This window comes from Bos taurus, chromosome 15 (genome assembly GCF_002263795.3).
Source record: "Bos taurus isolate L1 Dominette 01449 registration number 42190680 breed Hereford chromosome 15, ARS-UCD2.0, whole genome shotgun sequence".
NCBI lineage: Eukaryota > Metazoa > Chordata > Mammalia > Artiodactyla > Bovidae > Bos > Bos taurus.
In genome coordinates, this window is record NC_037342.1 from 34,705,153 (window position 1) to 34,728,768 (window position 23,616).

General features: G+C 48.0%; 1 protein-coding gene across 2 annotated transcripts in view; it reads left to right on the plus strand.

Moving 5' to 3' along the window:
• SERGEF (secretion regulating guanine nucleotide exchange factor) overlaps nucleotides 1-23,616 on the plus strand; it is a 248,199-nt gene that overhangs the window by 223,294 nt on the left and 1,289 nt on the right. Inside the window, exon 11 of one of the 2 annotated variants that reach the window (XM_059874868.1) lies at nucleotides 22,232-22,336. The exons of the other annotated variant lie outside the window; for it this stretch is intronic. Coding sequence (XP_059730851.1) covers nucleotides 22,232-22,336 — 105 coding nt within the window. The remainder of the gene's footprint in view (nucleotides 1-22,231; nucleotides 22,337-23,616) is intronic. 2 annotated transcript variants of the gene reach the window in all.

The following is a 23,616-nucleotide window of genomic DNA, read 5'->3' on the forward strand; positions in this document are numbered from 1 at the left end:
GCCTGAAAGCTCCTGAATAAAGTCCACATCTTCTTTCTTCTTTTGACTATGCAGCATGTGGGATCTTCCTACCAGGGAGTGAATCCATGCCCCCTGCATTTGGAGCAGGGAGTCTTAACCACTGGACCACCAGGGAAGTTCCTGAGGTCCATATCTTTAGTCAAGCATTTTGAGGATTGTATTTCCCCCCTACCTATTACCCCAAATTTACTTCCTTCCACTTCTTTTTACACTTCTTCCAAGCTTAACTACCACCATTAGATCTACAGGCTCCATCTGCCTTCTCAGCTGGGCCTTTGTTTGCCCTGTGCTTCCTCCTTGGAATGCCCTTCCTCTCCTCTCCTCTAACGTTCTTTTTCTGCTTGGAAGTCTCTGCTGATCCCCTAGATTTGATGGCAGATGCCACAAACAGTTCATTCTATATTCCTGGTGGCATCTACCAAATAAAACTCAATAAGTGTTTTATGAATGACTAGAAAGACCTGGTTAAGTCCCTGTTTTCAAGCAGCTAGAGTTTGCATTGGAAGTTCAGTGGCCAAGGCCTTGATGCTTGTATATTGTCTTGAAGATTTTGGAAGTTCCCCAGGGTCTGTGGGCGTGTGTTCAGTTAGCTAGTTCCATGTGGTTATGACCCCTTTATTCAGTGTATGAGCAAACTGGCAGAAGAGGGTAGAAACCCAGGGGACTCATATTAGCTGTGGAGTTAGCTCCTGCTAGGTGGGGATCGGACTCAGTCTAGGTGTAGGGGCCTGTGTGAGCCTGGGAATGTCAGTATGCTGGAGGGCCCATTGAGAGGTCCTCCAGTAGGAGTGTAATGGGTCCGACAGGGGCATCTTAAGGTAATCACCACCAGGCATTCAAATTCTAAGAGGCTCCAGTCAGAGAGCAACCTGGGGATACATAAAAGGTTCAGATAAAAGGCTCAGGCCGTGGGATGGCAGGAGAGTCTAGGCAGGGTGTCAGGGTCCTGCCCAGATGGCTAGAGTTAGGCCTCTAGCTTCAGGAGCCCCTAGTTTAGGGCTCACTGGTCCTATGGCTGGGCGTTCCCAGCAGGAGTCAGCAGGGATGCTATTCAAGGGAAATGGATTCCCTTTCCAGACAACATTGGCTTGGAAATAGGCATGACCTCAGTTTGGAAATAGCTTCTGGGCTTCAGTTCCTTTTCAGTGGGTAGGTCTAGGGTTGGCAATGGCTGATACATTCTTGGGCTCAAAGGTGAATCCTGCCTTCTTCCTGGGTCACCGACTGGCCCACCAGGCCCTTGCTTCCATTTCAAACCCAAGCCATGATCATGCCTCCCTCTGGGCTACCATTTGGAAAAGCCAATCTCAGGCTGACACTGGCTGCCTGTAAATGGCATGGAATTAGGCTAATCAGTGCCTCTTAATTCCCCAACAAATGTGGATGCTGTGCTAATTGCCAGGGTCCACACCGGCAGAACTTTGGCTGGTGGCATCAAACAAGAGAAGTGGTAATTTGGAGGCTGGAATGGGGAAGGGCCTGCTTTGTTGGCTGAGCCAGTTGAAAACCATATTACCCTTTGAGCAAGCCACAGTGCAGACAGCCAGGGCCTGGCCTCTTTTTACAGTTGAGGGACTGGGGAAGTAGCCCACAAGTGTGTTTGCAGGAGCTGAAACTCGGCACCAGCAAAGCAGTTTTTGGTCCATTAATGGGATTTTGTTGTTATTGTCGTCCCTCAAGGAAGATTCCACCAGCAGCCTGGAGTAGCACTGCCAGGGCAGCTCACTGGGGATAAAGCATCCCAAAGCTTGGTCTACTGTTACCATGGCAACATGGCATTTCCAGACTCTCCAGGCAACCTTACCGGCATCTGCTGCTGTGAACGATTCAGATGGAGAAGGGCCACTGCTCTTTCTCCGTTAGAGATCGAGCAAATTGGGAAGACAGGGAGCCTTGCACCGAGGACCAGGGTCTTAAAGGAAAAGGCTGTTCCATTGATGTGATGTCTTCTTGATGCAATAGAATTTGAATGTCTGTTATAGTCTCCTGGGGAAAGCTGCAGGATCAGAAGATAAATCCTGGAGGAGAAAAGTAAGGGGAGCTAGGGGAACGTAGGGGGACTATGTGACAGAGGCCTCCCTGGGCAGGTGGCTGGAGTAGGGGATGCGGTAGGCAGTTCAGTGTGATGGGAAGATTGAGGTTGGTGGAGGTGCCTCTCTGAAACCTGCTGGTTTGAGCCCTATTTGACAAAAGCCCAGCCTTTGGCCTCATTTCACCCAGATTATGTCGTACCCCTTCCTCTCCTGAGGTTGGAGAACTAATCTCCACACCTCATGTCAGGTGGATATATCTTGCATTCTGTCCTGGTTTGTAGTCATTTGCAGTATGGTGTGTGCCCACTGGAATCACTGATCCTCTACGTTCATAGAGGGAATTGAGACCCACAGAGGAAGGTAGGTTGTTTAAGGTCCCCAGCAACACAGAGGCCATGGACCATAGTGGTTAGAACTGAGGATCTGGAGATGGACTAACTTTGGTTCGAGTCCTGGCTGCATCACTTAGTTTTCCAGTGAGCCTAAGCCTCAGCTTCTTTAGAGGTAAAATAGGAATCCCGAACATTCCCACCCTGTTGGGGTATTATGGGTGTGAAATGAGATCATGGAAGTTGTACAGCGGGGTTCCTGGTATATAGTAAGAGCTCAGGAAATGTTATTAATTAAGAGACTGGAAATTCCTTAAAAATGGGGACTATCTTATTCATCTTTGCTCATTCCCTCCTCTTCCTTCCTTGCGCACCCAAGGCACCCAAGTAATACTGTCTCTGAAGTTGATATAAGAGGGATGTTAACTGGGTGAACACATGAATGCTGGGAATAGAGAACTGTCCACATTGATGGGCTCTGTGCTCCTATTGACTGTTTTCAGTTTCAGTACTGCCTGGTCTCCATCGGACTGGAACCAGGCCAGGCCAAGAGTCTTTCCTGTTGTAGCTCAGCTCACAAAGTGAAATAATTTGCCATTCGGGTCCCATACCCACCTGTCCTGAGGCCCAGGACTTATACTCCCCAGGGCTGTGGGTTTCTTAAAGGACCAGTAGAGTCGTTCCCTCTCAATCTTTGGGCACAATATATGGTGTTGCTGGTAACTAATGTATAGCTTTACAATATACAAGAAGTTTCCATTCACTCTCACGCGAGCCTCATCATAGCACTGGGTTTGTCCTCTGTAATAGCCCAGGTTGTGGTGGAGATCCTGAAGCTTGGTAGCAGGGAGTGGCTGGTCCCAAAGCACACACCAGGGAGCGCTGGAGGACGGGCGCAGTCCTATCCTCTGACGCCAGCTCTGGTGGTCTTCCCACCAGATGAAGCCTCTCTGGGTCTGTAGTTCTTCCTGGGACCCCATCACCTCCAAAGGTGCAGCTCTTAGGTGAGCCCCCTCTCTCCTCTACACGCTCACTCCCTCATCTTCCTTCTTTGGGTTTGCAGGAGGGCTGAGGGTGCTTTGGAAAGTCTGAGATTCCGATTTAGTGACTGGGGAGAGAGACATTGTTTTCAGCAGGGGCAGTCTCCCTGAGCCATGTCGAGCTCAGCAAAACTGCAGGTGCTGCCGTGCTGTGGAGGACTGCCTGGGGTGCTGGAAGCTCCACACCATTGTCCTAAAATGCTAACCATCAGAGCTGGCAGGGCCCTTGGAGATCCGTAAAGCTGCTGCCTTCGGTTAATAGGTGGGGAAACAGAGGCCCTTTGAGAGGTGGTGACTCACCCAAGATCGTGAGCTGAGTTGGTGGCAGAGCCACCCCGTGCTCCTCCTATAGGGCCATGCTGCAGCCCTGCCCGGACTGGCATTTGCCCTTGCTCTGAGGTGCCTCATTTGAAATCATTTTAAAGAATCAGATTTTTAAAAAGAGTTTTTTGGAAAGAACTGTGTATTTCAGACAATATTTTCAACAATGTTAGTTTTTCAAATTGTTTATATGATCATTGAAGAAAATTTGGGTAATATAGAAATGTTCTATTTAGAAGGTAACAAACTGAGCCATATTTGTTGCTGGTTTTTTTTTTTTAATGGAAGCTTTTAGATCAATAGTCCCCTATACCCTGTAACATTTTCTGCAAGTTTAGCTGCAAAGAGTAGGAAAGTAACAGTCCATAGGGGCCTGGAAGGACTTAATTTAGTTCTGCAGATTTCAGGTAGGCTACTAACACTAGTTGTTGGCATCTATAGAGTCTCTTCCAAGTAACAAACCACTCTTTCATAGGTGTTCTCATTTGATTATTTGATCATTATAAGAGTCCTGTGAGGTAGGGAAAACAAGTATTATTTTCCCAATGCAAATGAGAAATTTGAGCCCCGGGGAGAGAAAGTAATTTGCTCAAGATCACACATCTAGTAAGTAGCAGAGCTATGACTTCAAACTAAGACTTGGGATAAAGAAAGCAAAAGACATCTAATAAATACTGGTAAATGAATGAATGAATATTTGACTCCCCGTCTAGGGAAGGCACTGGAAATCATCTGGTCCAGTGATTTTCAAACTGTGCTCTGGGAAAACCTAGGATTCCTTGGAGCCAGTTGAGGGTGCCGGGAGGCTGTGTTGGCTCTGAGCCACTCACCCCTGCTCCAACCAGAGTAGCTTCAGTGTTATCTTTTACCCACTGGAAGGCTGAAAACATCTTAACTAATCTGACTTCTCCACCAGTGGCTCTCAAACTCTGGTGTGTATCACAGCCTCCACGGGAGACTCTGACAGTTGGTCTGAGGTGGGTGCCAGGACTCTGACTGTTTACAAGTGCAGATGGTCATCAGGCCATGCTTTGAGAAACAGTGGCCTGCTTCTTGGAATTGAGGAAAGTCAGATCCAAGGAGAAGCGGGGTGTTCCCTTGGGCCGTACAGCCCTGTGGGAGCAGAGGCCCCTGTGGGGACTGTAACCCCCGGTGCGGCATCCGCTGCCCTTCCCCCCGCACCACCACTGCAGCTCAGCCAGAAAACAAATGACACAGCAGAGAGTAACAGAATGGTTTCCGTGGCAACGCTTCACGGTTTGTGCTCGTCAGGACACCTCAAACACTCATCTGAACCCTCGGTGAGAACTTGTGTGAGATCTAATCTACTTGTTCCACGCAGGGAGTCTGGCAGAAAGGAGGAAGGAGGAAGAATGGATGGCGTGCTTCTGTCGTGTGCCCCCGTCCTGGGGGATTCTCCCAAGCTTACCCACGGCTGGCAGCAAGATAGAGCAGACCAGGGAGGGGTAGGAATGGATTCTGGGCAAGAGGCATGGGGCTGTCCCATCAGTGGATGGACACATGTGGATGGGAGCGAGCGCCATCTAGGCACATATCGTGTGATGGACTCTCTGCTGGGCATGTTACCTGTTCATTCAAAAAAAAAAAGTAAAGAAAGATGATTGTCCTTATTTACAGACAAAGAAACTGAAGCTCAGACACACACAGTAGGTGACAGAGGCAAGACCAAGTCCAAGTCTGGCAGGCTCCATAGCCAGTGAGCAACAATTGCTTTCAGAGTCTCTGGTCAGTGAGGGAGGACTTGGATGTTTACTCTGCAGCTGGCCTCTCCTTGTCTCAGGAAGGGGAGGGTCGGCCTGCAGGCAGCTGGGTGAGTCCTGGGGCTCCTGCAAAGAGCTGAGTTGGACTGTGCCAGGCCATAGTGCTCCTAGAGCTGGAGATGGAGTCTGCCCAGTCTTTAGCTGTAGTGTTTCCCTGCGCCTACAGTGGGGGCCCCAGTGCCCTTCAAACTGCAGGTGCCTTCGACATGGGCTTCCCCGACTGCCCCTCTACACATACCCACTGCAGATCCTTTGGACTGATGGCCCCTGTGGATGGCCTGCCCAGCTCTCAGAGTTGGCTTCTCCTCAAGGAAATGAGTTCCTCCTGGGGCAGGTGACACCCATTCATTCCTAGAATGAATTCCTAGATGTTCACTGAGCACCTTTTACGTACCTGTCACTGTTCTAAGTGCTGGGGATGCTGCAGTTGAACAAAATGAAATTTTTGCTCTCTTGAAGTTGTCCATTCCAGTGGGAAGACAGGTATATGGTGGGGGTGGGGGGGTGGCGGGGACATACTAGGGGGCTCATTTAGTTTTTCCTCCTCATAATGCTGTAGGCCTGCCAGTGCAGAAGGTGTAAGAGATGTGGGTTCAATTCCTGGGTCAGAAAGATCCCCTGGAGGAGGAAATGGCAACTCACTCCAGTATTCTTGCCCGAAGAATCCCATGGACAGAGGAGCCTGGCAGGCTATGGTTGGTCCATAGGGTCGCAAAGAGTTGGACATAACTGAAGCGACTTAGCACACACGCACACACGACGTGCGTGCAATTGTGAGGGGTGGAAGGGTGGTTGAGTGGTCAGAGAATGCCCTCCAAGAAGGTGACATTTGAACTAAGAGCCAAGTGAAAGGAGGGAGAGGAAGAACCTTGTGGATATCTAAGAAGGAATGTTCCAGACACAAGGAACCGCCAGTGTGAACGCTAATGCAGGAAGCATGCCTGTGCAGTTGGAGGAATGGCAAGGAGGCCAATGTGGCTGGAGAGGAGTGAGTGAGGACCAGAGTAGCAGCAGTGGGCATGAGGGAGGGACCTGGGGACCAGACGGTGTGCAACCTCAGAGGCCAAGAGCCAGACTCCTGGTTTTCTTCTGAGCCAGGAGGACTAGCACCCTGTACCTGGCTTCAGCCTTAGAGCCTCCACTCCTGTTATCTGAGAGGGGAGTCTGTCACCTGGGACTGAGACCACAGGAGGCTGAGTAGCCCCTTCTGGGGACGTGAACACAGCCTCCGACTCGCCGGTCTTCCTTGGATGCAGTTTTGTTTCTTCTCAGGGCCACGGAGCTGCCTGCCCCGAGGCCCTCACTTCTGGGTGGCCCCACACTCCCTGGGAGTTAGAAGGCATCCCAAGGAGAGTTTGGCAGCAGGGCTGCAGCATTCCCGTGCCAGCCCTGCATCCTCTGGGAATGCTGCTTCTGCTGACTCCTGGCCCCGGGAGAACCCCAGGCCTGTGCATCCCAGCCCAGCAGCCAGGCTGCTCACAGACTTGAGCGAAGAATGCCGCTTCCCATGGGACCAGTGGGAGAACTTGGGCTGGTGGGTTATAATTATCCGAAGTGGTAGTTTTGTTTCCAATGTAATGTGTTTTTTATCAAGTAGGGATGTCCACGGAAAAAATCTATATATTAGCCCATGTAGCATGCATACCGGAAAAGGCAATGGCACCCCACTCCAGTACTCTTGCCTGGAAAATCCCATGGATGGAGGAGCCTGGTGGGCTGCAGTCCATTGGGTCGCTAACAGTCGGGCATGACTGAGCGACTTCACTTTCACTTTTCACTTTCATGCATTGGAGAAAGAAATGGCAACCCATTCCAGTGTTCTTGCCTAGAGAATCCCAGGGATGGGGGAGCCTGGTGGGCTGCCGTCTATGGGGTCGCACAGAGTTGGACACGACTGAAGTGACTTAGCAGCAGCATGCATACATCCCAGTCGTGCGCATCATTCAGAAAGCTAGAATTCAGAGTGATAAAGGCACCATCTGGGCCCCATCGCGTCATAAACTTACCTGGTAGCTCCTGACTTTAGTTATTCCCACATCTCATAGCCCCTGCCTTTTGTTATTCCCATGGTTTCCCACTTCTCACTCAGGTCACTCACTCATTTCTTAAAAGTCCTTCTATCTTAAAATGTCTAAAACAGAACTCCGGACATGGTCCTCAGGCTGACCACTCCCCGCAGGCTGCCTCACCTTAATAAGCACGCTCTTTGCCCGTTGTTCAGGAAGTCCCTCTTGATCCCTTCTTTCACTCTTTCCCTATGAAGTTCCATCAGCAGGTCCTACACACCCTGCTTCTGAAATAGATTGTGAATCCGTCTGCTCCTCCGTCCCCACTGCTGCCAGCCCTCTCCGAGCACCACCCGGTCCTGCCCAGCTTGATCCCCAGCACTGCAGCAGCCTCCTGACCTGTCCCCCTCCTTGTTTGCCCGTCACCAAGCGGCCCTTTCAGATGTGAGTCAGAGCTGATCACCCCCTTCTTAAACCCTCCAGTGGCTTCTCAGCCCACCTGCTGCACACTCCGGCCCTCTCCCCCACCTCCACATGGCCCTGCCTCCCCATCACTCAGAGGCCTGCCTCTCCCCTGGCTCTCCTCCCCGGACCCCACCGGCCTCCTGCCTGTTCCTGGAACCAGCAAAACTCCCTCTGGCTTTGGGCCTTTCCTGGAAACCCCTTCCTCCAGGTGACTGTATGGCTGGCTCCTCATCTTTCAGGTCATAGCTCAGAGGCCACCTTATTGGAAAGACTTCTTACAACCTGTCCTTCTAATTCTATCACTCTATTTTGGTTTCCACATAACTCATGTCACCTGCCACGTGCTGAAGAGTTGCCTGTCTGCTTGCCTGTTGGTCCCCTGTTGGAACGTAAGCCCTTTGAGTACCGGAACCTTGGGCCTTGTTCTCTGCTATGCCCCTCCCGCTAGAACTGAGCTTGAACCTTATGGACACTCTATAACTCTTCATCCACTCACTCATTCATTCATCTCTGGTAGATAAAACCAGAGGGAAATAAGTGGAGCTCAGAATTTTAGGACAATTAAATAATAATGGTGGATAGCCGTCTATACATTTGTTCAAATCCATAGAATATAAATGGCAACCCACTCCAGTATCCCTGCCTGGAGAATCCCATAGATAAAAGAGCCTGGTGGGCTACAGTCCATAGGCTCACAAAGAGTTGGACATGACTGAAGCAACTTCAGCACACATGGAATGTACAGCAGCAAGAGTGACCCCTAAATGTGCACGGTGGGCTTTGGGTCATAATGATGCGTCAGTGTAGGTTTGTTGACTGTGACAAATGTATTGCTCAAGTAGGGAATGTTGACAGTGGGCAGGCTGTGAGTGTCGGGGCAGGGAACCGTATACTTTCTTCCAGTTTTTCTGTAAACCTAAAACTGCTCTAAAAAATAACATTTTTTTTTTAAATAACATTTTTTAAAAAAGGAAAAAAAGTGTACTAATGTAAATTGAAAGTATTAATCCCTTAGTTGCTTCCTATATTGTACTATAATTTTTTTTAATGTCATGAAATTCAAGAAAATTTTACCATCTGGAATAAAAAGAGATCAATAAGAGACAGACCCTATTCCCAAGGGACTGTGGTCCCTTTGAAGAACTGACCGCTGCCTTTCTGGGTGTACCCTCTCCAAGGCACCCAGCTCCCGGCACTGTCACCGTGGGAGGAGCACCCCACCCGTGTGGGAGCCTGGTCGTTGTGGACCAAACGGATCAGGCTGACCCGGGCACAGCTCCCCACCCAGAGTGGACACTCAGTAAGTATTTATGAAGTGATTGGAAAGCATAAGGAGAACTCCTGGTCAGGTTTGTGTCATCCAGTGGCTTCTCAATGGACTCTAGTGCCTGAACCTCCAAACCTGTGTGTGGTTCCTTCTGGACCTGCTGCTGGATTCAAGAACAGACCTTCTTCCTCCCACCCCCGCTAATGCACTAGTGCCCTGGCTCCTCTTCTGAACCCTGGGGTTCCCAAACAGGCGTGGGGAGCACAGTGTCAGGAGGCTCTGCTGTGACCAGGCTCCAGGCCTCAGTGCTGCACTGTGCCCCTCTGCTGGTGCCCCTCAGAAGTGGCTGTGTTCACTTAGGAAAGTGCTTTTGATGGAGACATCTTGAAATTCCCAGTCAGGTCCGAACACCAGCACCGAGGCCAGTGTTTGTACAGAAGCTTCTGCGGAAACAGTATTGGGGTGGAAGTGGGCTGTGGGGAGAGTCAGCTGACTTGGACTCCAACACAGCTATTGTGGCCTCAGGCTGCACTGATGCAGGCAGCCCCTGGGAACCAAGTGTGCGTCTAGATAGAGCCCTCCGCCAGCTCTGGGGACCAAACTTCTAGGAGGGATGATGACAACTTGGGACCTACCTAGAGGAGGGGCTGTGGGACAGGCTGCTAGGTTATCTGAATTCAGTTCAGTTCAGTTGCTCAGTTGTGTCCGACTCTTTGCAACCCCATGGACTACAGCATACCAGGCCTCCCTGTCCATCACCAACTCCCAGAGTTGACTCAAACTCATGTCCATTGAGTCGGTGATGCCATTCAACCATCTCATCCTCTGTCGTCCCCTTCTCCTCCCGCATTCAGTCTTTCCCTATTACCTGCAGTGGAGAAGTCTGGAAGACAGGATATGCAAACACTGAAAGGGATTAAACCCCACAGGCACCATGCTGTGGCCTTACCACTCCATCTCCAGGGCAGACCCCTGCTGGCAGCACCAGACTCCACCCTGGGCCTCCTCACTCACAGCCTTGCCCTCCCAGGGCATGCTGATCTGGGACCTCTCCCAGCCTCTGTTTCTTCTTCCATAGAGTGTGATCAAAATACCTCCTTCCTAGGGCGGCTCTATTCAGTGAGTGGGTTGCGCACAGCCCTTGGCTGCACTCGGGGTCCTGGCAGACCCTTGAGAAGGCGAGCTGTCTTTTCTGTTCCTTCTCCAAGTGCAGCCAAGAAGCCCAGAAAGCTCGCAGTTCTGACGGAGAACACAGAATTCAGAAAGGCAGTCTATGGGGAGGAGTTTGGTTGTTTATAAAACAGGCCAACACGTTTCCACCTCGTAAGTTCTAAATCCATCGCTCCTAGCTCCCTAGATCTAAGAATAGTCACCCAGTGGGGCCAACGTGCCGCAGCACGCTCTCTCCGCAGGTGACCCAGGCTGCCACGAGCCGCAGCACCTCCTTACCCCTGGATGTGTGTTGGGAGGTAGGATTCATACAGCTGGCCTCCGTCTCTCTCAGCCTGGCTGTTTCTGAACCTTCTCAGACTTGGCTTTCCGTCTCTTCTCACCCCTTCCTCACTGGGCTGTTTTCACCATCAAATGTGATGCCTGCAGAGATGCAGAGGGGGACATAGCAGTAGAAGGCATGCAGGTGGGGACCTTTGGCGTGACACTGCCCCACTCTCGGCCTGCTTCCTCTTATGTAAAGGGAGAGAGATCAACAGGGAGAACTGAACAACATTTTAAGCGATCAGATTCTAACAGAGGTGCTAGAACAGCCCCAGCCTTGCAGCCTCAGATTGAAACCTCTGAGGGCAAACCCCATCCATTCAACCCATTTTTATTTATCATCTGAACCAAGGCCATTCCTCTGTCAGGTCCGAGGAAGCCAGCCTCAGGCCCAGGGCATGTGTCCCCCTCCTTGGCTCTTCTACTTCCACCTTCCTCCTCTCTCTCTCTTTCTCTCATTCACATCCAAATCCACCCACACCACCACGCAAGTTCTCCAGACTTAGAAGGACTTCTGCGCTGTGTCATCTCAGACTCTGCCCACCATAGGAATGCCATCACCAGCTGGAGGCTCAGAACCTCTGGCACAGGCGACCTGCCCCTCTCCAGGGCAGTCCTTACAGTGTTCTTCCTGATGGTAAGCGGAAATCGACCTGCGTGCGGCATCTCCTCCCCACGTCTGTGGGCTCTTTTAGCCTCTGGGAAAGATCCGACAGCTCCTTGCTCTTGCCAGCCATTCATCCATTCGAGTGTCCATTCATTCAAACAACAGGTATGAGTGCTAGTGTCCTGTGAGTATTGTTTCAGGTGTGGAAATAGCAGCAAACAAAGAGTCCTGCTCTCAGAGGGCTTGTGTTCTGGTCAGGAGAGAGATTGTAAATAACAAGTTAAAAATACAAAGAAAAATAAAGCAAGTGAGGAGACAAGAGATGGGGAGGGGTGTAGATGGCTATTTCATACAGAGTTGTCAGGGAAGGCAACTGGAGTTGCCATGCCCCACTCCAGGGAATCTTCCCGACCCTGGGATCAAACCCACATCTCTTATATCTCCTGCGTTGGTCGGCAGGTTCTTTATCACTAGCACCACCTGGGAAGCCCAGATAAGGTGGCATTTGAACAAATACTTGACAACATGAGGGAGTGAACCTGTGGACATCAGGGCAAGAGCATTCCAGACAGTGAGGACAGCAAAGGCCCAGAGGCCAGCGCTGTTTGAGGAACAGGAAGAGAGTCAGTCATTGTAGCTGTGGTGATGTCAGCAAGGTGGAACTTGATAGAAGCTGAGGTCCAGGAAGAAGCTGGACACCAGCTGTTATTTATCTGAGTCAATGAAGAGGCAATGGAGGATCTGCAGTGCCGTGCTGACTTCCTGCCAGGTTTGAACAGCCTCTCTCAGTTTTTGTGTAGAGAATACAATAGGGGCAGCAGAGAGAGCAGTTAGGACCCTTGCAGGAGCACCCATACAGAGTGATTGGCTGGTGAGATCCTCGATGTCCTTTAAACATTACCTTCCTAAATCCTTCATTGTTCCTACCTGGTGGACAGCCACAACCTCCTCTCTAGCCTGCTCGCCTTCAGTCCCAAACCCTACCTCTTCCTCTCACCCCGTTCTCAGTGCTATCATGGATCCTTGTCTGGAAAGGACCCCAGGCCAGTCAGCTTCTACTTAGCAAATTAGGCTGCAGTCACAAAAGCATCTCCAGAGTAACACTGTGGGCCAGCAGGCCCTCCCCGCTCCTGATTTTGGGAGCTTGCTTCCTCCTGCTGCCTCAGATCCTGCCTTGAGGGCATCAGTGGCCCCAGAGAGGGACAAATGGACTCATTATTAGACATGTCCTGCACTGAGAGTGCCTCTTCCCTCAGACTGGCCCAGTGGGACCGTTGTCCTCGCAGCCACTCTCTAGGCTGTTCTGGTGGAGGAGCAGCCCCTCTCTGGGCACTGTGGCCATGGCTCTCTGTTCTTGAGGCCAGTGGCCAGGAGGTGGCTCTGGCCACAGATAGAGAGATAAAGATAAGGATCCAGGCACAGGACTGGTGTTGATGGCACTAGATCTCAGTGTTAGGTGTGTGCTCCAGCTCTGCTGCTCTCCAGACAGAGCAGGGGGTTCAGAAAGACTGTGGCAGGGGAACGGCCCAGATGTATCCACTTTCACTCAGTAGCTCCATCCTGAGTTGCCCATACCACATACCTGAGGCTGATTGACAAGTGTGACCCGCTCCCCAGGCCTGGCTCTCATCCCAGCTCACAGATCAGTGAGGCAGTTACAAATAGAAACACCTCTAGATCCAGAAAGAGTGTGGTGTGTGTGCTTAGAGAGCTCTGGGCACCTTAAGAACTCAGCGGAAGTGAGATTAACAGCCTTCCAACAGCGCAGGAGGACCCAGCCCTACACTGGGTCAAAATGTACTCCTGCAGCCAAAAAGATGCCAGCAAAATCAGTGAAGGTCACTCCAAGTAGGCAAATCTTAGTGAGTACCTTCTACTTAAGATGGGTGAACTCTTATTCATCCTTCAAAACCCAGCTCAAAAATAATTCCTGAAACTTTCAGTGACACCTGCCTCGTGTCCACAACAGAGCATATAATTCTCCCCTCTGCTACTTCTGTTCCTTAGAAATACTGTTGCTTTTTTTATCATCATCCTATATTATTGGTTTTTAAAATATATGAACACACAAAGGAGAAAATATCAGTCATCCTTCCCCGTGTCTCCCTCTCTTCCTCAGAGACTGTGTGTTCTCAGTTTGGGATGCATTCTTCAGAATCTATACATACAAAAATATATAGTGGCTTTGCATAAATTAAGTCATAATTCCTCTATATTGTTCTGTATCCTATCTTCTCTTAAAAATGTCCAAGGTATTGTCCCATGTCAGGCCACAGAGTGCTACCTCATTATTTTAAATAGCTGTGTATTATTCAAGACATAATATTATTCAATATTATTCATAATATTATTCAATATTATTCATAATATTATTCAATATTATTTGATATTATTCATAATATTATTCAATTATAAATAATTCATAATATTATTCAATAGTACTTGATATTATCCATAATATTATTCAATATTATTCAATTATAAATAATTCATAATATTATTCAATATTACTTGATATTATTCATAATATTATTCAATTATTAAAATAATTCGTAATATTATTCAATATACTTGACCCATATGTGGTTCAAATGGTAGGGTCACATCATAGTTTCTTTGCATATTCCTTTGTGATGGGTATTTTGGGGTTTCCCTTAAAGTCTTTCACAATTACAAACAATACCACAGTAGACACTGTCGTGCCAGCCCCCTTGTACATGCCACTGGTCCCCATAATTGTCTTTCCCCATGGCGGCACCAGAGAAGAAAATGGCATCCCACTCCAGGATTCTCACCTAGAGAATCCTGTGGCCAGAGGAGCCTGCTGGGCGGCTATCCATGGGGTCGCACAGAGTCGGACACGACTGACGTGACTTAGCAGCAGCAGCAGCGTGGCGACACTAGTGGTAAAGAACCTGCCTGTCAATGCAGGAGACGTAGGAGACTCAGGTTCAGTCCCTGAGCCAGAAAGATTCCCTGGAGAAGGAAATGGCAACCCTCTGCAGTATTCTTGCCTGGAGAATTCCATGGACAGGGGAGCCTCAAAGGCTATAGTCCATGGAGTCACACAGAGTCAGACGCGACGGAAGCTGCTGAGCACGCACGCACATGGTTGTCTACCCTAATGGCCTGGGAGCTCCAGGGCAGAAACTGAATTTTCCTCTTCGGGGTCTTGTGTCCAGTACAGGTGTCCACACAATGAAATAAATGGACTCATCTGAGCAGAATCATGACTGTGTGAAAGATCTGGGTGAACTCAGGGAGCAGTGGCAAGCCTGTGGGGCTGGAACAGAGGAAAGAGCGCTGATGCAGCCAGGAGGGACAGGCTGCCGTCAGAGTCAGTTAAGAGGTCCCTTGTAGATGGTGGGGAGACAGGAAATTGTCCGCAAGAGGACCTAGTCCACACTGTGTTTCAGCCTAACTTCCCCCACCCAGAAACCAGCTGTTGTAATTGTCCAGGCGAGATAGACTCTGGCCCTGAATCTCATCTTTCTGTCCTGAGGTTGCCACCTAGACCCCAAACACATCAGGAAGCCTGAATTCCTTGCTCACAGCAGGACCTAGGGACCACCAGTTACGGCCCAAATGGTGAGATACCTATAAACTTGGGCGACTGGACACTCAGACATTTCTCTGAAACTTGCCCGGCCCTGAGGCCAGCTCCATGCACACTGACATCTACCGCCTTCCTGAATCCAGAGCCTTCCTCTCCGTGAGGTGCTCAGACCTCGCCCCTCCTGTCTCTCTTTATCTGTCTCTGTCTCTGCCTGGTGTTGCAGAAGAGCAGCTCTGCCTGAGGCCCAAGGTCCATGTGTGGCCTCTGAGAGGCAGCAGACAAGGTGAACCATTGGCGGCCTGACTTTTTGCACCGTCTCTACCTCCTCTTTCCCCATCCCCAAGATGTGCTGGGGTGGGCAGTGGCAGAAGGAAGCAGGGTCTTCTGCAGCTGCCGCAGCCTCATCCCCAGTGCTCGTGAGGGCTCGGGGAGGATCCTGCTCTTCTATAGCGTGCTCCTCCTCTCACCTGCTACAGCTCTTGCCTCCCATCACTGACCTTGTCCCTGTCCAGTTGGGCCATGACTTTGAACCTTTCTTCATTACCTGAGGAGCAGGGCTTTTGCTAGAGAGGATGACATATTGACAAAAGAGATTCTGGAGTCCTTTTGGCTGGGTTGGAATTTAGGTCCACTTCTCACCAGGTGTGCTAGGTTTGCTGTGGGGATTCAGTGAATTAATACATATGAAGTGGTTATCATGGGCCTGGCGTACACTAAGTATTCAGTGACTTTATTACCATTTTGGAAATACTGAAGGACCCTGAGACTCAGGAGTCCTGGATTCTAGTCCTGGCTAGAATGGCCACGTGACCATGGGCAAGTTCTTTTACCTCTCTGAGCTTAGTTACCTCATCTATAAAATGGAGGCAAGAACACTTCAGAGGGTTGCTGTGAGAATTAAGGTAACATTTATATGAAACTGAGAAACACCATCCCTAGGTTGTAGCCTGCATCTTCATGGTCAGAGGAGGCAGCTAGAGCTCCAGCCATCACATCCACATTTCCAGTGACAGGATGGAGGAAGGGACAAAGAAGAAAGGGGCAAGGGGCACATGCCACCTGTCTTTGAAGAAGAGTTCTTTAATACAGAACATTTCAGCTTGCTTCAAAAAACTAAGATCATGGCATCCAGTCCTATCACTTCATGGCAAATAGATGGGAAGAAGTGGAAACAGTGGCAAATTTTATTCTCTTGGGCTCCCAAATCACTTTGAACAGTAACTGCGAATTAAACAGTGACTGCAAATAAAATTAAAAAATACTTGCTCCTTGAGAGGAAAGCTATGACCAACCTAGACAGCATTTTAGAAAGCAGAGGCATCACTTTGCCGACAAAGGTCTATATCAACAATGCTATGGTTTTTCCAGTAGTCATGTATGAATGTGAGAGTTGGACCATCAAGAAGGCTGAGCACCAACAAATTGATGCTTTTGAACTGTGGCACTGGAGAAGACTCTTGAGAGTCCCTTGGATGGTAAGGAGATCAAGCCAATCAATCCTAAAGGAAATCAACCCTGAATATTCATTGGAAGCTGAAGCTCCAATACTGATCCTGAAGCCAGAGCTCCAATACTTTGGTCACCTGATGTGAAGAACTGACTCCTTAGAAGAGACCCTGATGCTGGGAAAGATTGAGGGCAGGAGGAGAAGGGGACAACAGAGGGTGAGATGGTTGGATGGCATCACTGACTCAATGGACATGAGTTGAGCAAACTCCAGGAGACAGTGAAGGACAGGGAAGCCATGGGGTCGCAAAGAGTCGGACACGGCTTAGCAACTGAACAATGAACAACTCATTGGCCACGCTCCACTGTACAAGAAGTTGGGAAATGTAGCCTCCATTCTGTGGTTCAGGGACAACCAAGGGTTTCTGCCACACATGCTCAGGTGCTTGCCTCTTGTAGGCAAGTATGCTCCCACAGAAAAGCTGCCCCCTTCCTAGCGCTGGGCTGCAGTCCCAGCACCATAAGGCCCTGTGAGGACCCAGGTTGCCAAGGAGCTCAGGCAGGTGCCACAGACCTGAACAGATTGAGGTGCTGTGTCCAACCTGTGCCAGGGACCGTCCCACCCCAAGATTCTGTTGCCTGCAGGGCTCTTAGGCTAATGCAAGTGTGGTGGGCCCTAAGCTTTGTCACTTGTTACAGCCTGAATCAGCTTCACTGAGCTCCACAGGCAGGGCACTGAACTCTAGAGGTTGAGGAATCCTTCTGTATCTATGAGCTCTCTACCCAAGGCTCGGAGCTTCCCCGGTGACTCAGTGGTAAAGAATCCACCTGGAATGCAGGAGTTGCAGGGTTCGATCCCTGGGTTGGGAAGATCCCTAGGAGGAGGGCATGGCAACCCACTCCAGTATTCTTGCCTGGAGAATCCCATGGACAGAGGAGCCTGGCAGGCTATGGTTGGTCCATAGGGTCGCAAAGAGTTGGACATGACTGAAGTGATTGATACCCAAAGGCTCAGACAGGTGTCCCAGGTCTAGTGGAGCAACTCTGGATCAATCAGGTGGGATCTCAGTGTCCTCGAGAGCTTGGCGAGTGCCAGACACACTGCAGAGATCCCTGTGTAACTCCAGGAATCATCGTGAATGCACTTGTTTTGAAAACTGGGTGTCCCGTATGCCATTTAGCTTAGGAGGAGACTTGTCATGGGCTCCTACCTCTATATGAGAACAGTAGCACCTTGCTGAGTCCAGAGGGCCCTCCCGTCTTCACTGTGCCCCTGAATAGGTGGCCGTCAGTGAGGGTGGGAGGCGGATGTGTGATTGAAACATCTAAAATGCTGGAGGAGCTCAGAACCTAAACATGTCTTGGGTGAGCCCTTCTATTACAGGGCAGCCCATCTTTCACTCTCCAAGTTCAGCAGCCTGGTCTTTTTCTACAGGAGGTTTCTTTGCAGTGTTGGGGAACCCCTGACTTGTCATTCCACCCTCAGCCTCCCCATCTGCAGGGAGGGTTTCCCACCTGCATGGCCTTCCTTGCCTTTTCCTCCTTCTCACGTGGGTGTGAGCTGTCACCATGTGTCAGGCAGGGTACCAGGGCGTTACTGTATATCAGCACATGTGGGCCTCCTCCTAGGAGCCCCGTGAGGGAGGTGGGGACAGACTTGCCATTGTCACACAGCTGTGTGGTGATGTGAGAACCAGGGCAAGCGTAGCATAGTCCACAGTCATCCATAGTATGTGTTATATATGTACCAGGGGCTGGTGGGTTACAAGCCATGGGCCAGATCTAATTCATGGTCTGTTTTGTATGGCCTCGCAAGCTAAGAATGATTTTTACAGTCTTGTAATAAAGAATAAGAATATGCAACAGAGACCGTATGAGACCATCGAACCTGAAGTATTTCCTGTCTGCCTTTACGGAATAAATTCGGCAAGCCCTGATATAGAATGTGCAGAGTTTAGCATAGATTCTGGAGCCACACCTTCTGGGTTCTAGAGCCTCAGTTTCATAATCTCTAAAATGAGAATAATCTATGAAGCATGACTGCCCTACAGGATTGCTGGAATAAAGTGAGATAAAGAATATAAAGCACCTACCCTCATGCCAGCCTCTTTGGGAGGGCTGGAAGAAGCTATATCTGAGCCTGTGCCAGGCTTTTCAACCCAGTGGGCTACCCCAGCCCCGCACGTGGCTTCCTCAGAGCGTTTCCTTTGGCAGGAGGAGAGGGGCCTGCCAGCTGCCCATTGTGCCATGTCCTGCTGCTAGGTCAGCGCTGCCTTCCTCCCACCCCCATTCCTGCTGACCGTCAGCTGGTGCCGCTCACCAGGGCTGGGCATGAAGCCTGCAGCAGGTGCCGAATGAAGCCCGCAGGTCCCAAGCCTGTCCCACTGTCCACCTTGTGCCTGAGATCGGCCTGGCTGAAGCGCCTGCTGAACTGCAGGACTTGTGGCCTGGGGCTCATCCTCTCTGTGTGCATTTCCTCACTCACGGGCCAAACAGGCAGACATCTGTGTTTCCCCAAGCCCAAGCTTTTGGCTAATGCCTGCCTCCCTCCCAGGGAAAAGGAAGGAGAAGGGCAATCCCAGGCCAGCCAGGCTCCCTCTGTGAAAGAGTGGTCCACAAAACAGATTTTTCAGTGGCTAATGAGTGAAATGTAAAGATAATTACAAACTCAGATGATTGAAAAAAAAAAAACAATCAAAAGTATTTACTGATCTGGACAGGGGATGGGCTTCCAATTCTTACAGCAATGGGAGAAATGATTAGATAAAAGAGCAAGAAATGGTACTATGTAGAACCACAAAATTTATGTTTTACATCAAAACACCCAAAGCAAAATTTTAAATAAAACTGAGGAAAAATATTTCTGCCACATATGCACAGAATTAATACTCTTAAAATAATCTTAGTAAGGCTCTTGAGAACAATAATGGCAAGCATTTATTTAGTGCAGTAGTGCCCCCTCAGCCACAATTTTGCTTTCTGTGGTTTCAGTTGCCCACTGTCAACCATGGTCAGTCAATATTAAATGGAAAATTCCAGCAGTAAACAACTCACAAGTTTTGAATTGCATGCCATTCCGAGTAGTGTAATGAAAACTTGCTCTGTCCTGCTCCATCCTGCCCAGGATGTAAATCAACCCTTTGTCCAGCCCATCCATGCAGTACATGCTACATGCCCATTATTATAGGAAGAACCAGTACAGGATTTGGTACCATCCATGGTTTCAGGCATTCACTGAGGGTCTTGAAAAGTGTCCCCTGCACATAAGCTAGGACTGCGGTACTATGTATTTTATATATATACTTATTTGTTTAATCCTTGTAAATGAATCAGTTCAGTTCAGTTGCTCAGTCGTGTCCGACTCTTTGCGACCCCATGAACCACAGCACACCAGGCCTCCCTGTCCATCACCAACTCCCAGAGTTCACTCAGACTCACGTCCATTGAGTCAGTGATGCCATCCAGCCATCTCATCCTCTGTCGTCCCCTTCTCCTCCTGCCCCCAATCCCTCCTAGCATCAGGGTCTTTTCCAATGAGTCAACTCTTCGCATGAGTTGGCCAAAGTACTGGAGTTTCAGCTTCAGCATCATTCCTTCCAAAGAAATCCCAGGGCTGATCTCCTTCAGAATGGACTGGTTGGATCGCCTTGCAGTCCAAGGGACTCTCAAGAGTCTTCTCCAACACCACATTTCGGAAGCATCAATTCTTTGGCATTCAGCTTTCTTCACAGTCCAACTCTCACATCCATACATGACCACTGGAAAAACCATAGCCTTGACTAGACGGACCTTTGTTGGCAAAGTAATGTCTCTGCTTTTTAATATGCTATCTAGGGTGGTCATAACTTTCTTCCAAGGAGTAAGTGTCTTTTAATTTCATGAGTGCAATCACCAGTTGCAGTGATTTTGGAGCCCCCCAAAAAAAAGTCTGACAAGAGTTCCAGAAAAACATCTATTTCTGCTTTATTGACTATTGCCGAAGCCTTTGACTATGTGGATCACTATAAACTGTGGAAAATTCTGAAAGAGATGGGAATAACAGACCATCTGACCTGTCTCTTGAGAAACCTGTATGCAGGTCAGGAAGCAACAGTTAGAACTGGACATGGAACAACAGACTGGTTCCAAATAGGAAAAGGAGTACGTCAAGGCTGTATATTGTCACCCTGCTTATTTAACTTAAGTACATCATGAGAAACACTGGGCTGGAAGAAGCAGAAGCTGGAATCAAGATTGCCGGGAGAAATATCAATAACCTCAGATATGCATATGACACCACCCTTATGGCAGAAAGTGAAGTGAAGTCGCTCAGTCGTGTCCGACTCTTTGCGACCCCATGGACTGTAGCCTATCAGGCTCCTCCGTCCATGGGATTTTCCAGGCAAGAGTGCTGGAGTGGATTGCCATTTCCTTCTCCAGGGGATCTTCCTGACCCAGGAATCGAACCCGGGTCTCCTGCATTGCAGGCAGATGCTTTACCATCTGAGCCACCAGGGAAGCCCTGGCAGAAAGTGAAGAGGAACTAAAAAGTCTCTTGATGAAAGTGAAAGAAGAGAGCAAAAAGGTTGGCTTAAAGCTCAATATTCAGAAAAATAAGATCATGGCATCTGGTCTCATCACTTCATGGCAAATAGATGGGGAAACAGTGGAAACAGTGTAAATGAATAAGTATGTATAAACTTTATGAAAAAGATACTATTATTATCCCCATTTAACAGATGAGGAGACTGAGGCTCAGAGAAGCTAAGTAACTCACCCAGGATCACAGGTAATACATGGAGGAGTTAGGATTTGAACCTAGGCCATCTGGCTTTTGGGTCTCAACACTTAAACTTTTCTGTGCAAAACAGGGAAAACCTGTAAAGCAGACAATACACTAAAGAGGAAATACAGATATCTGAGAAAAATAAGAATTCTCTTTCAGTTTCAGTGGGAATGAGAAAAGTACAATAAAAATAATGAAAATAAAAAAATAATAATCTTTGCCTTCAAATTAGAAAGGATTTTTAAATATTATAATAATGAATACCCACTGACAATACTGGAGTGCTATAGAGATTCGCACAGATTGCTGTAGTTATATTTGAGTGGCCTTTGTGAAAAGTATTCTGGCAGTACTCAAAGCAATACTCAGGAATCTCAAAAATGTCCACGCCATTTGACCAGAAATTCCCATTCTAAGAATCTTAATTTGAGAAAATAATTAGAAATGTAGGCAAAGATTCATGTACAAAAGATGTTCATAGAAATGTTATACAAAATAATGAAAAATTAGAAACAAACCTCATAATAAAATGCAGGTTAAGGAAACTGTTTAATCTCCATAATGGGCATAACTAGGCAGTCATTTTAAATAATCTTTATAACAAAAGACACCATAAACAAAGTGAAGAGACACCACAGACTTCTGGGGAAGACATGATGCTTATAACAAAGGATTATGTAAACAAAAGAATACACAAAGAACACTTACAAATTAGGAAGAAAGAAAAGGCAAGCAACCAAAAACAGGCAAAGAATGAAAGAATGTAAACACACAATACGTAGGAGAAGCAATTTAGGGGTAGTATACAGAGATGCTTCATCTCACTAGTAGTCAAAATTGCAAAATAATTACATGTATTTAATAAGAATCGAAAAAATGTAACGGCAAAGATAGAAGGAAACAAGTTCATACCCACTGCCGATGGGACTATAAACGATGAGGCTGCAGCCGTGGTGAAGAGCGGTTTGGCGGTACCTGCGTGTGTGTTCAGTCGTGTCTGACTCTTTGCCACCCCCACGGAAGTGTAGGCCACCAGGCTCCTCTGTCTATGGGATTATCCTGACAAGAATACTGAAGTGGGTTGCCATTTCCTCCCCCAGGGGATCTTCCCGACCCAAGGATCAAGCCCATGTCTCCAGTGGCTCCTGCATTGGCAGGTGGATACTTTACCACTGAGCCGCCTGGGAAGCCCTTGGCCATGCCTGGTAAATGCAAACGTGTGATTCCACCACACTCACACTTCTAGGGATCAGTGTGCACAAACACCAATTTGTATAAGGACACGTGTTCCAGGATGTTCACTGCAATGCTATTTATAGTAGCAACAATAGTAATAGGATTGTTGTAAATTATATCTTGTGTAATAAAATAGCAGCAATAATCATCAGTCATTAAAGAACTGTCCATCAGAAGGGAAATGGGTGAGTAAAATATGATTTATGCATAATAAAATACTATGCACAGTTGAAATAAATGAACTAAATCTGTAACTATCAGCTCAGATAGATTTCAAAAACAATGGTATAAAGAGCAAGTTACAACAAAAGATATATTTGAGTGACACTACTTGTGTAAATCTTTAAAACAAACTAAAAATATTACATAGTATTTAAGGACACATATATGTAGAAAAATATAAAACAAGCATGCAGGCAATGTACACCAACTTCAAATAGTGGTTACTTCCTGGAAGGAGGGCCAAGGATGAGAGGTGGGTCTTAAATGGTATCTTTATAATTGATTTATTTTTTTAAAGGTTGAAACAAATATGGTAAAATGTTAACTTATGTTCTAAATCTGATTGGGGAACATGTCTTTCTGTTAAATTATTTGTACTTTTCTGCATAGAGTGTTTTCAAAATTTCAAACAATTTATTTTTAATTTACTTTTTGAATAATCTGTAATTCTATGGAGAAATGTTTATGTTATTAAGGCAGGAAAGCAAGATGATATGTACACAAATATTTACAGGTTTCACAAATTGAAGATTTGAAAGAGAGATTGAAAATATTCGTAGTGGGAATATTCACTGGCGGTCCAGTGGTTAAGATGCAGGAGGCATGGGTCAATTCCTGGTTGGGGAGTTAAGATCCCACATGCTGTATTGTAGAGCCAAAAAAGTAAAATAAAATAGTTAAAATATTCATTGTAGTGGACAAGATTCTAGGAGTCTGCTTTTCTTTACACCTATCCATATTTTTCTCTACACACCCCCCTCGCTTTTACCACAAAGATATATTACTTTTATATCCAGAAAAAAAAAAATTTTTTTTTAACAACCACAGAAAAATGTGAGCGAGTTTAGTTAGATTCCAGGAAAGGGTCCAAAACCTAGGAAGAGGTGCTGTGATGGGGTGGGAGCCTCATGGGCTGTCGGAGAGACATGCGCTCAAATGCTGGCTCAGAGATTGGCTGTAGGAGTCTGAATTCTTTAATTGTTGATCAATTCAGTGAACCTTGTTGAGCCACAACTGAGATAGGGCA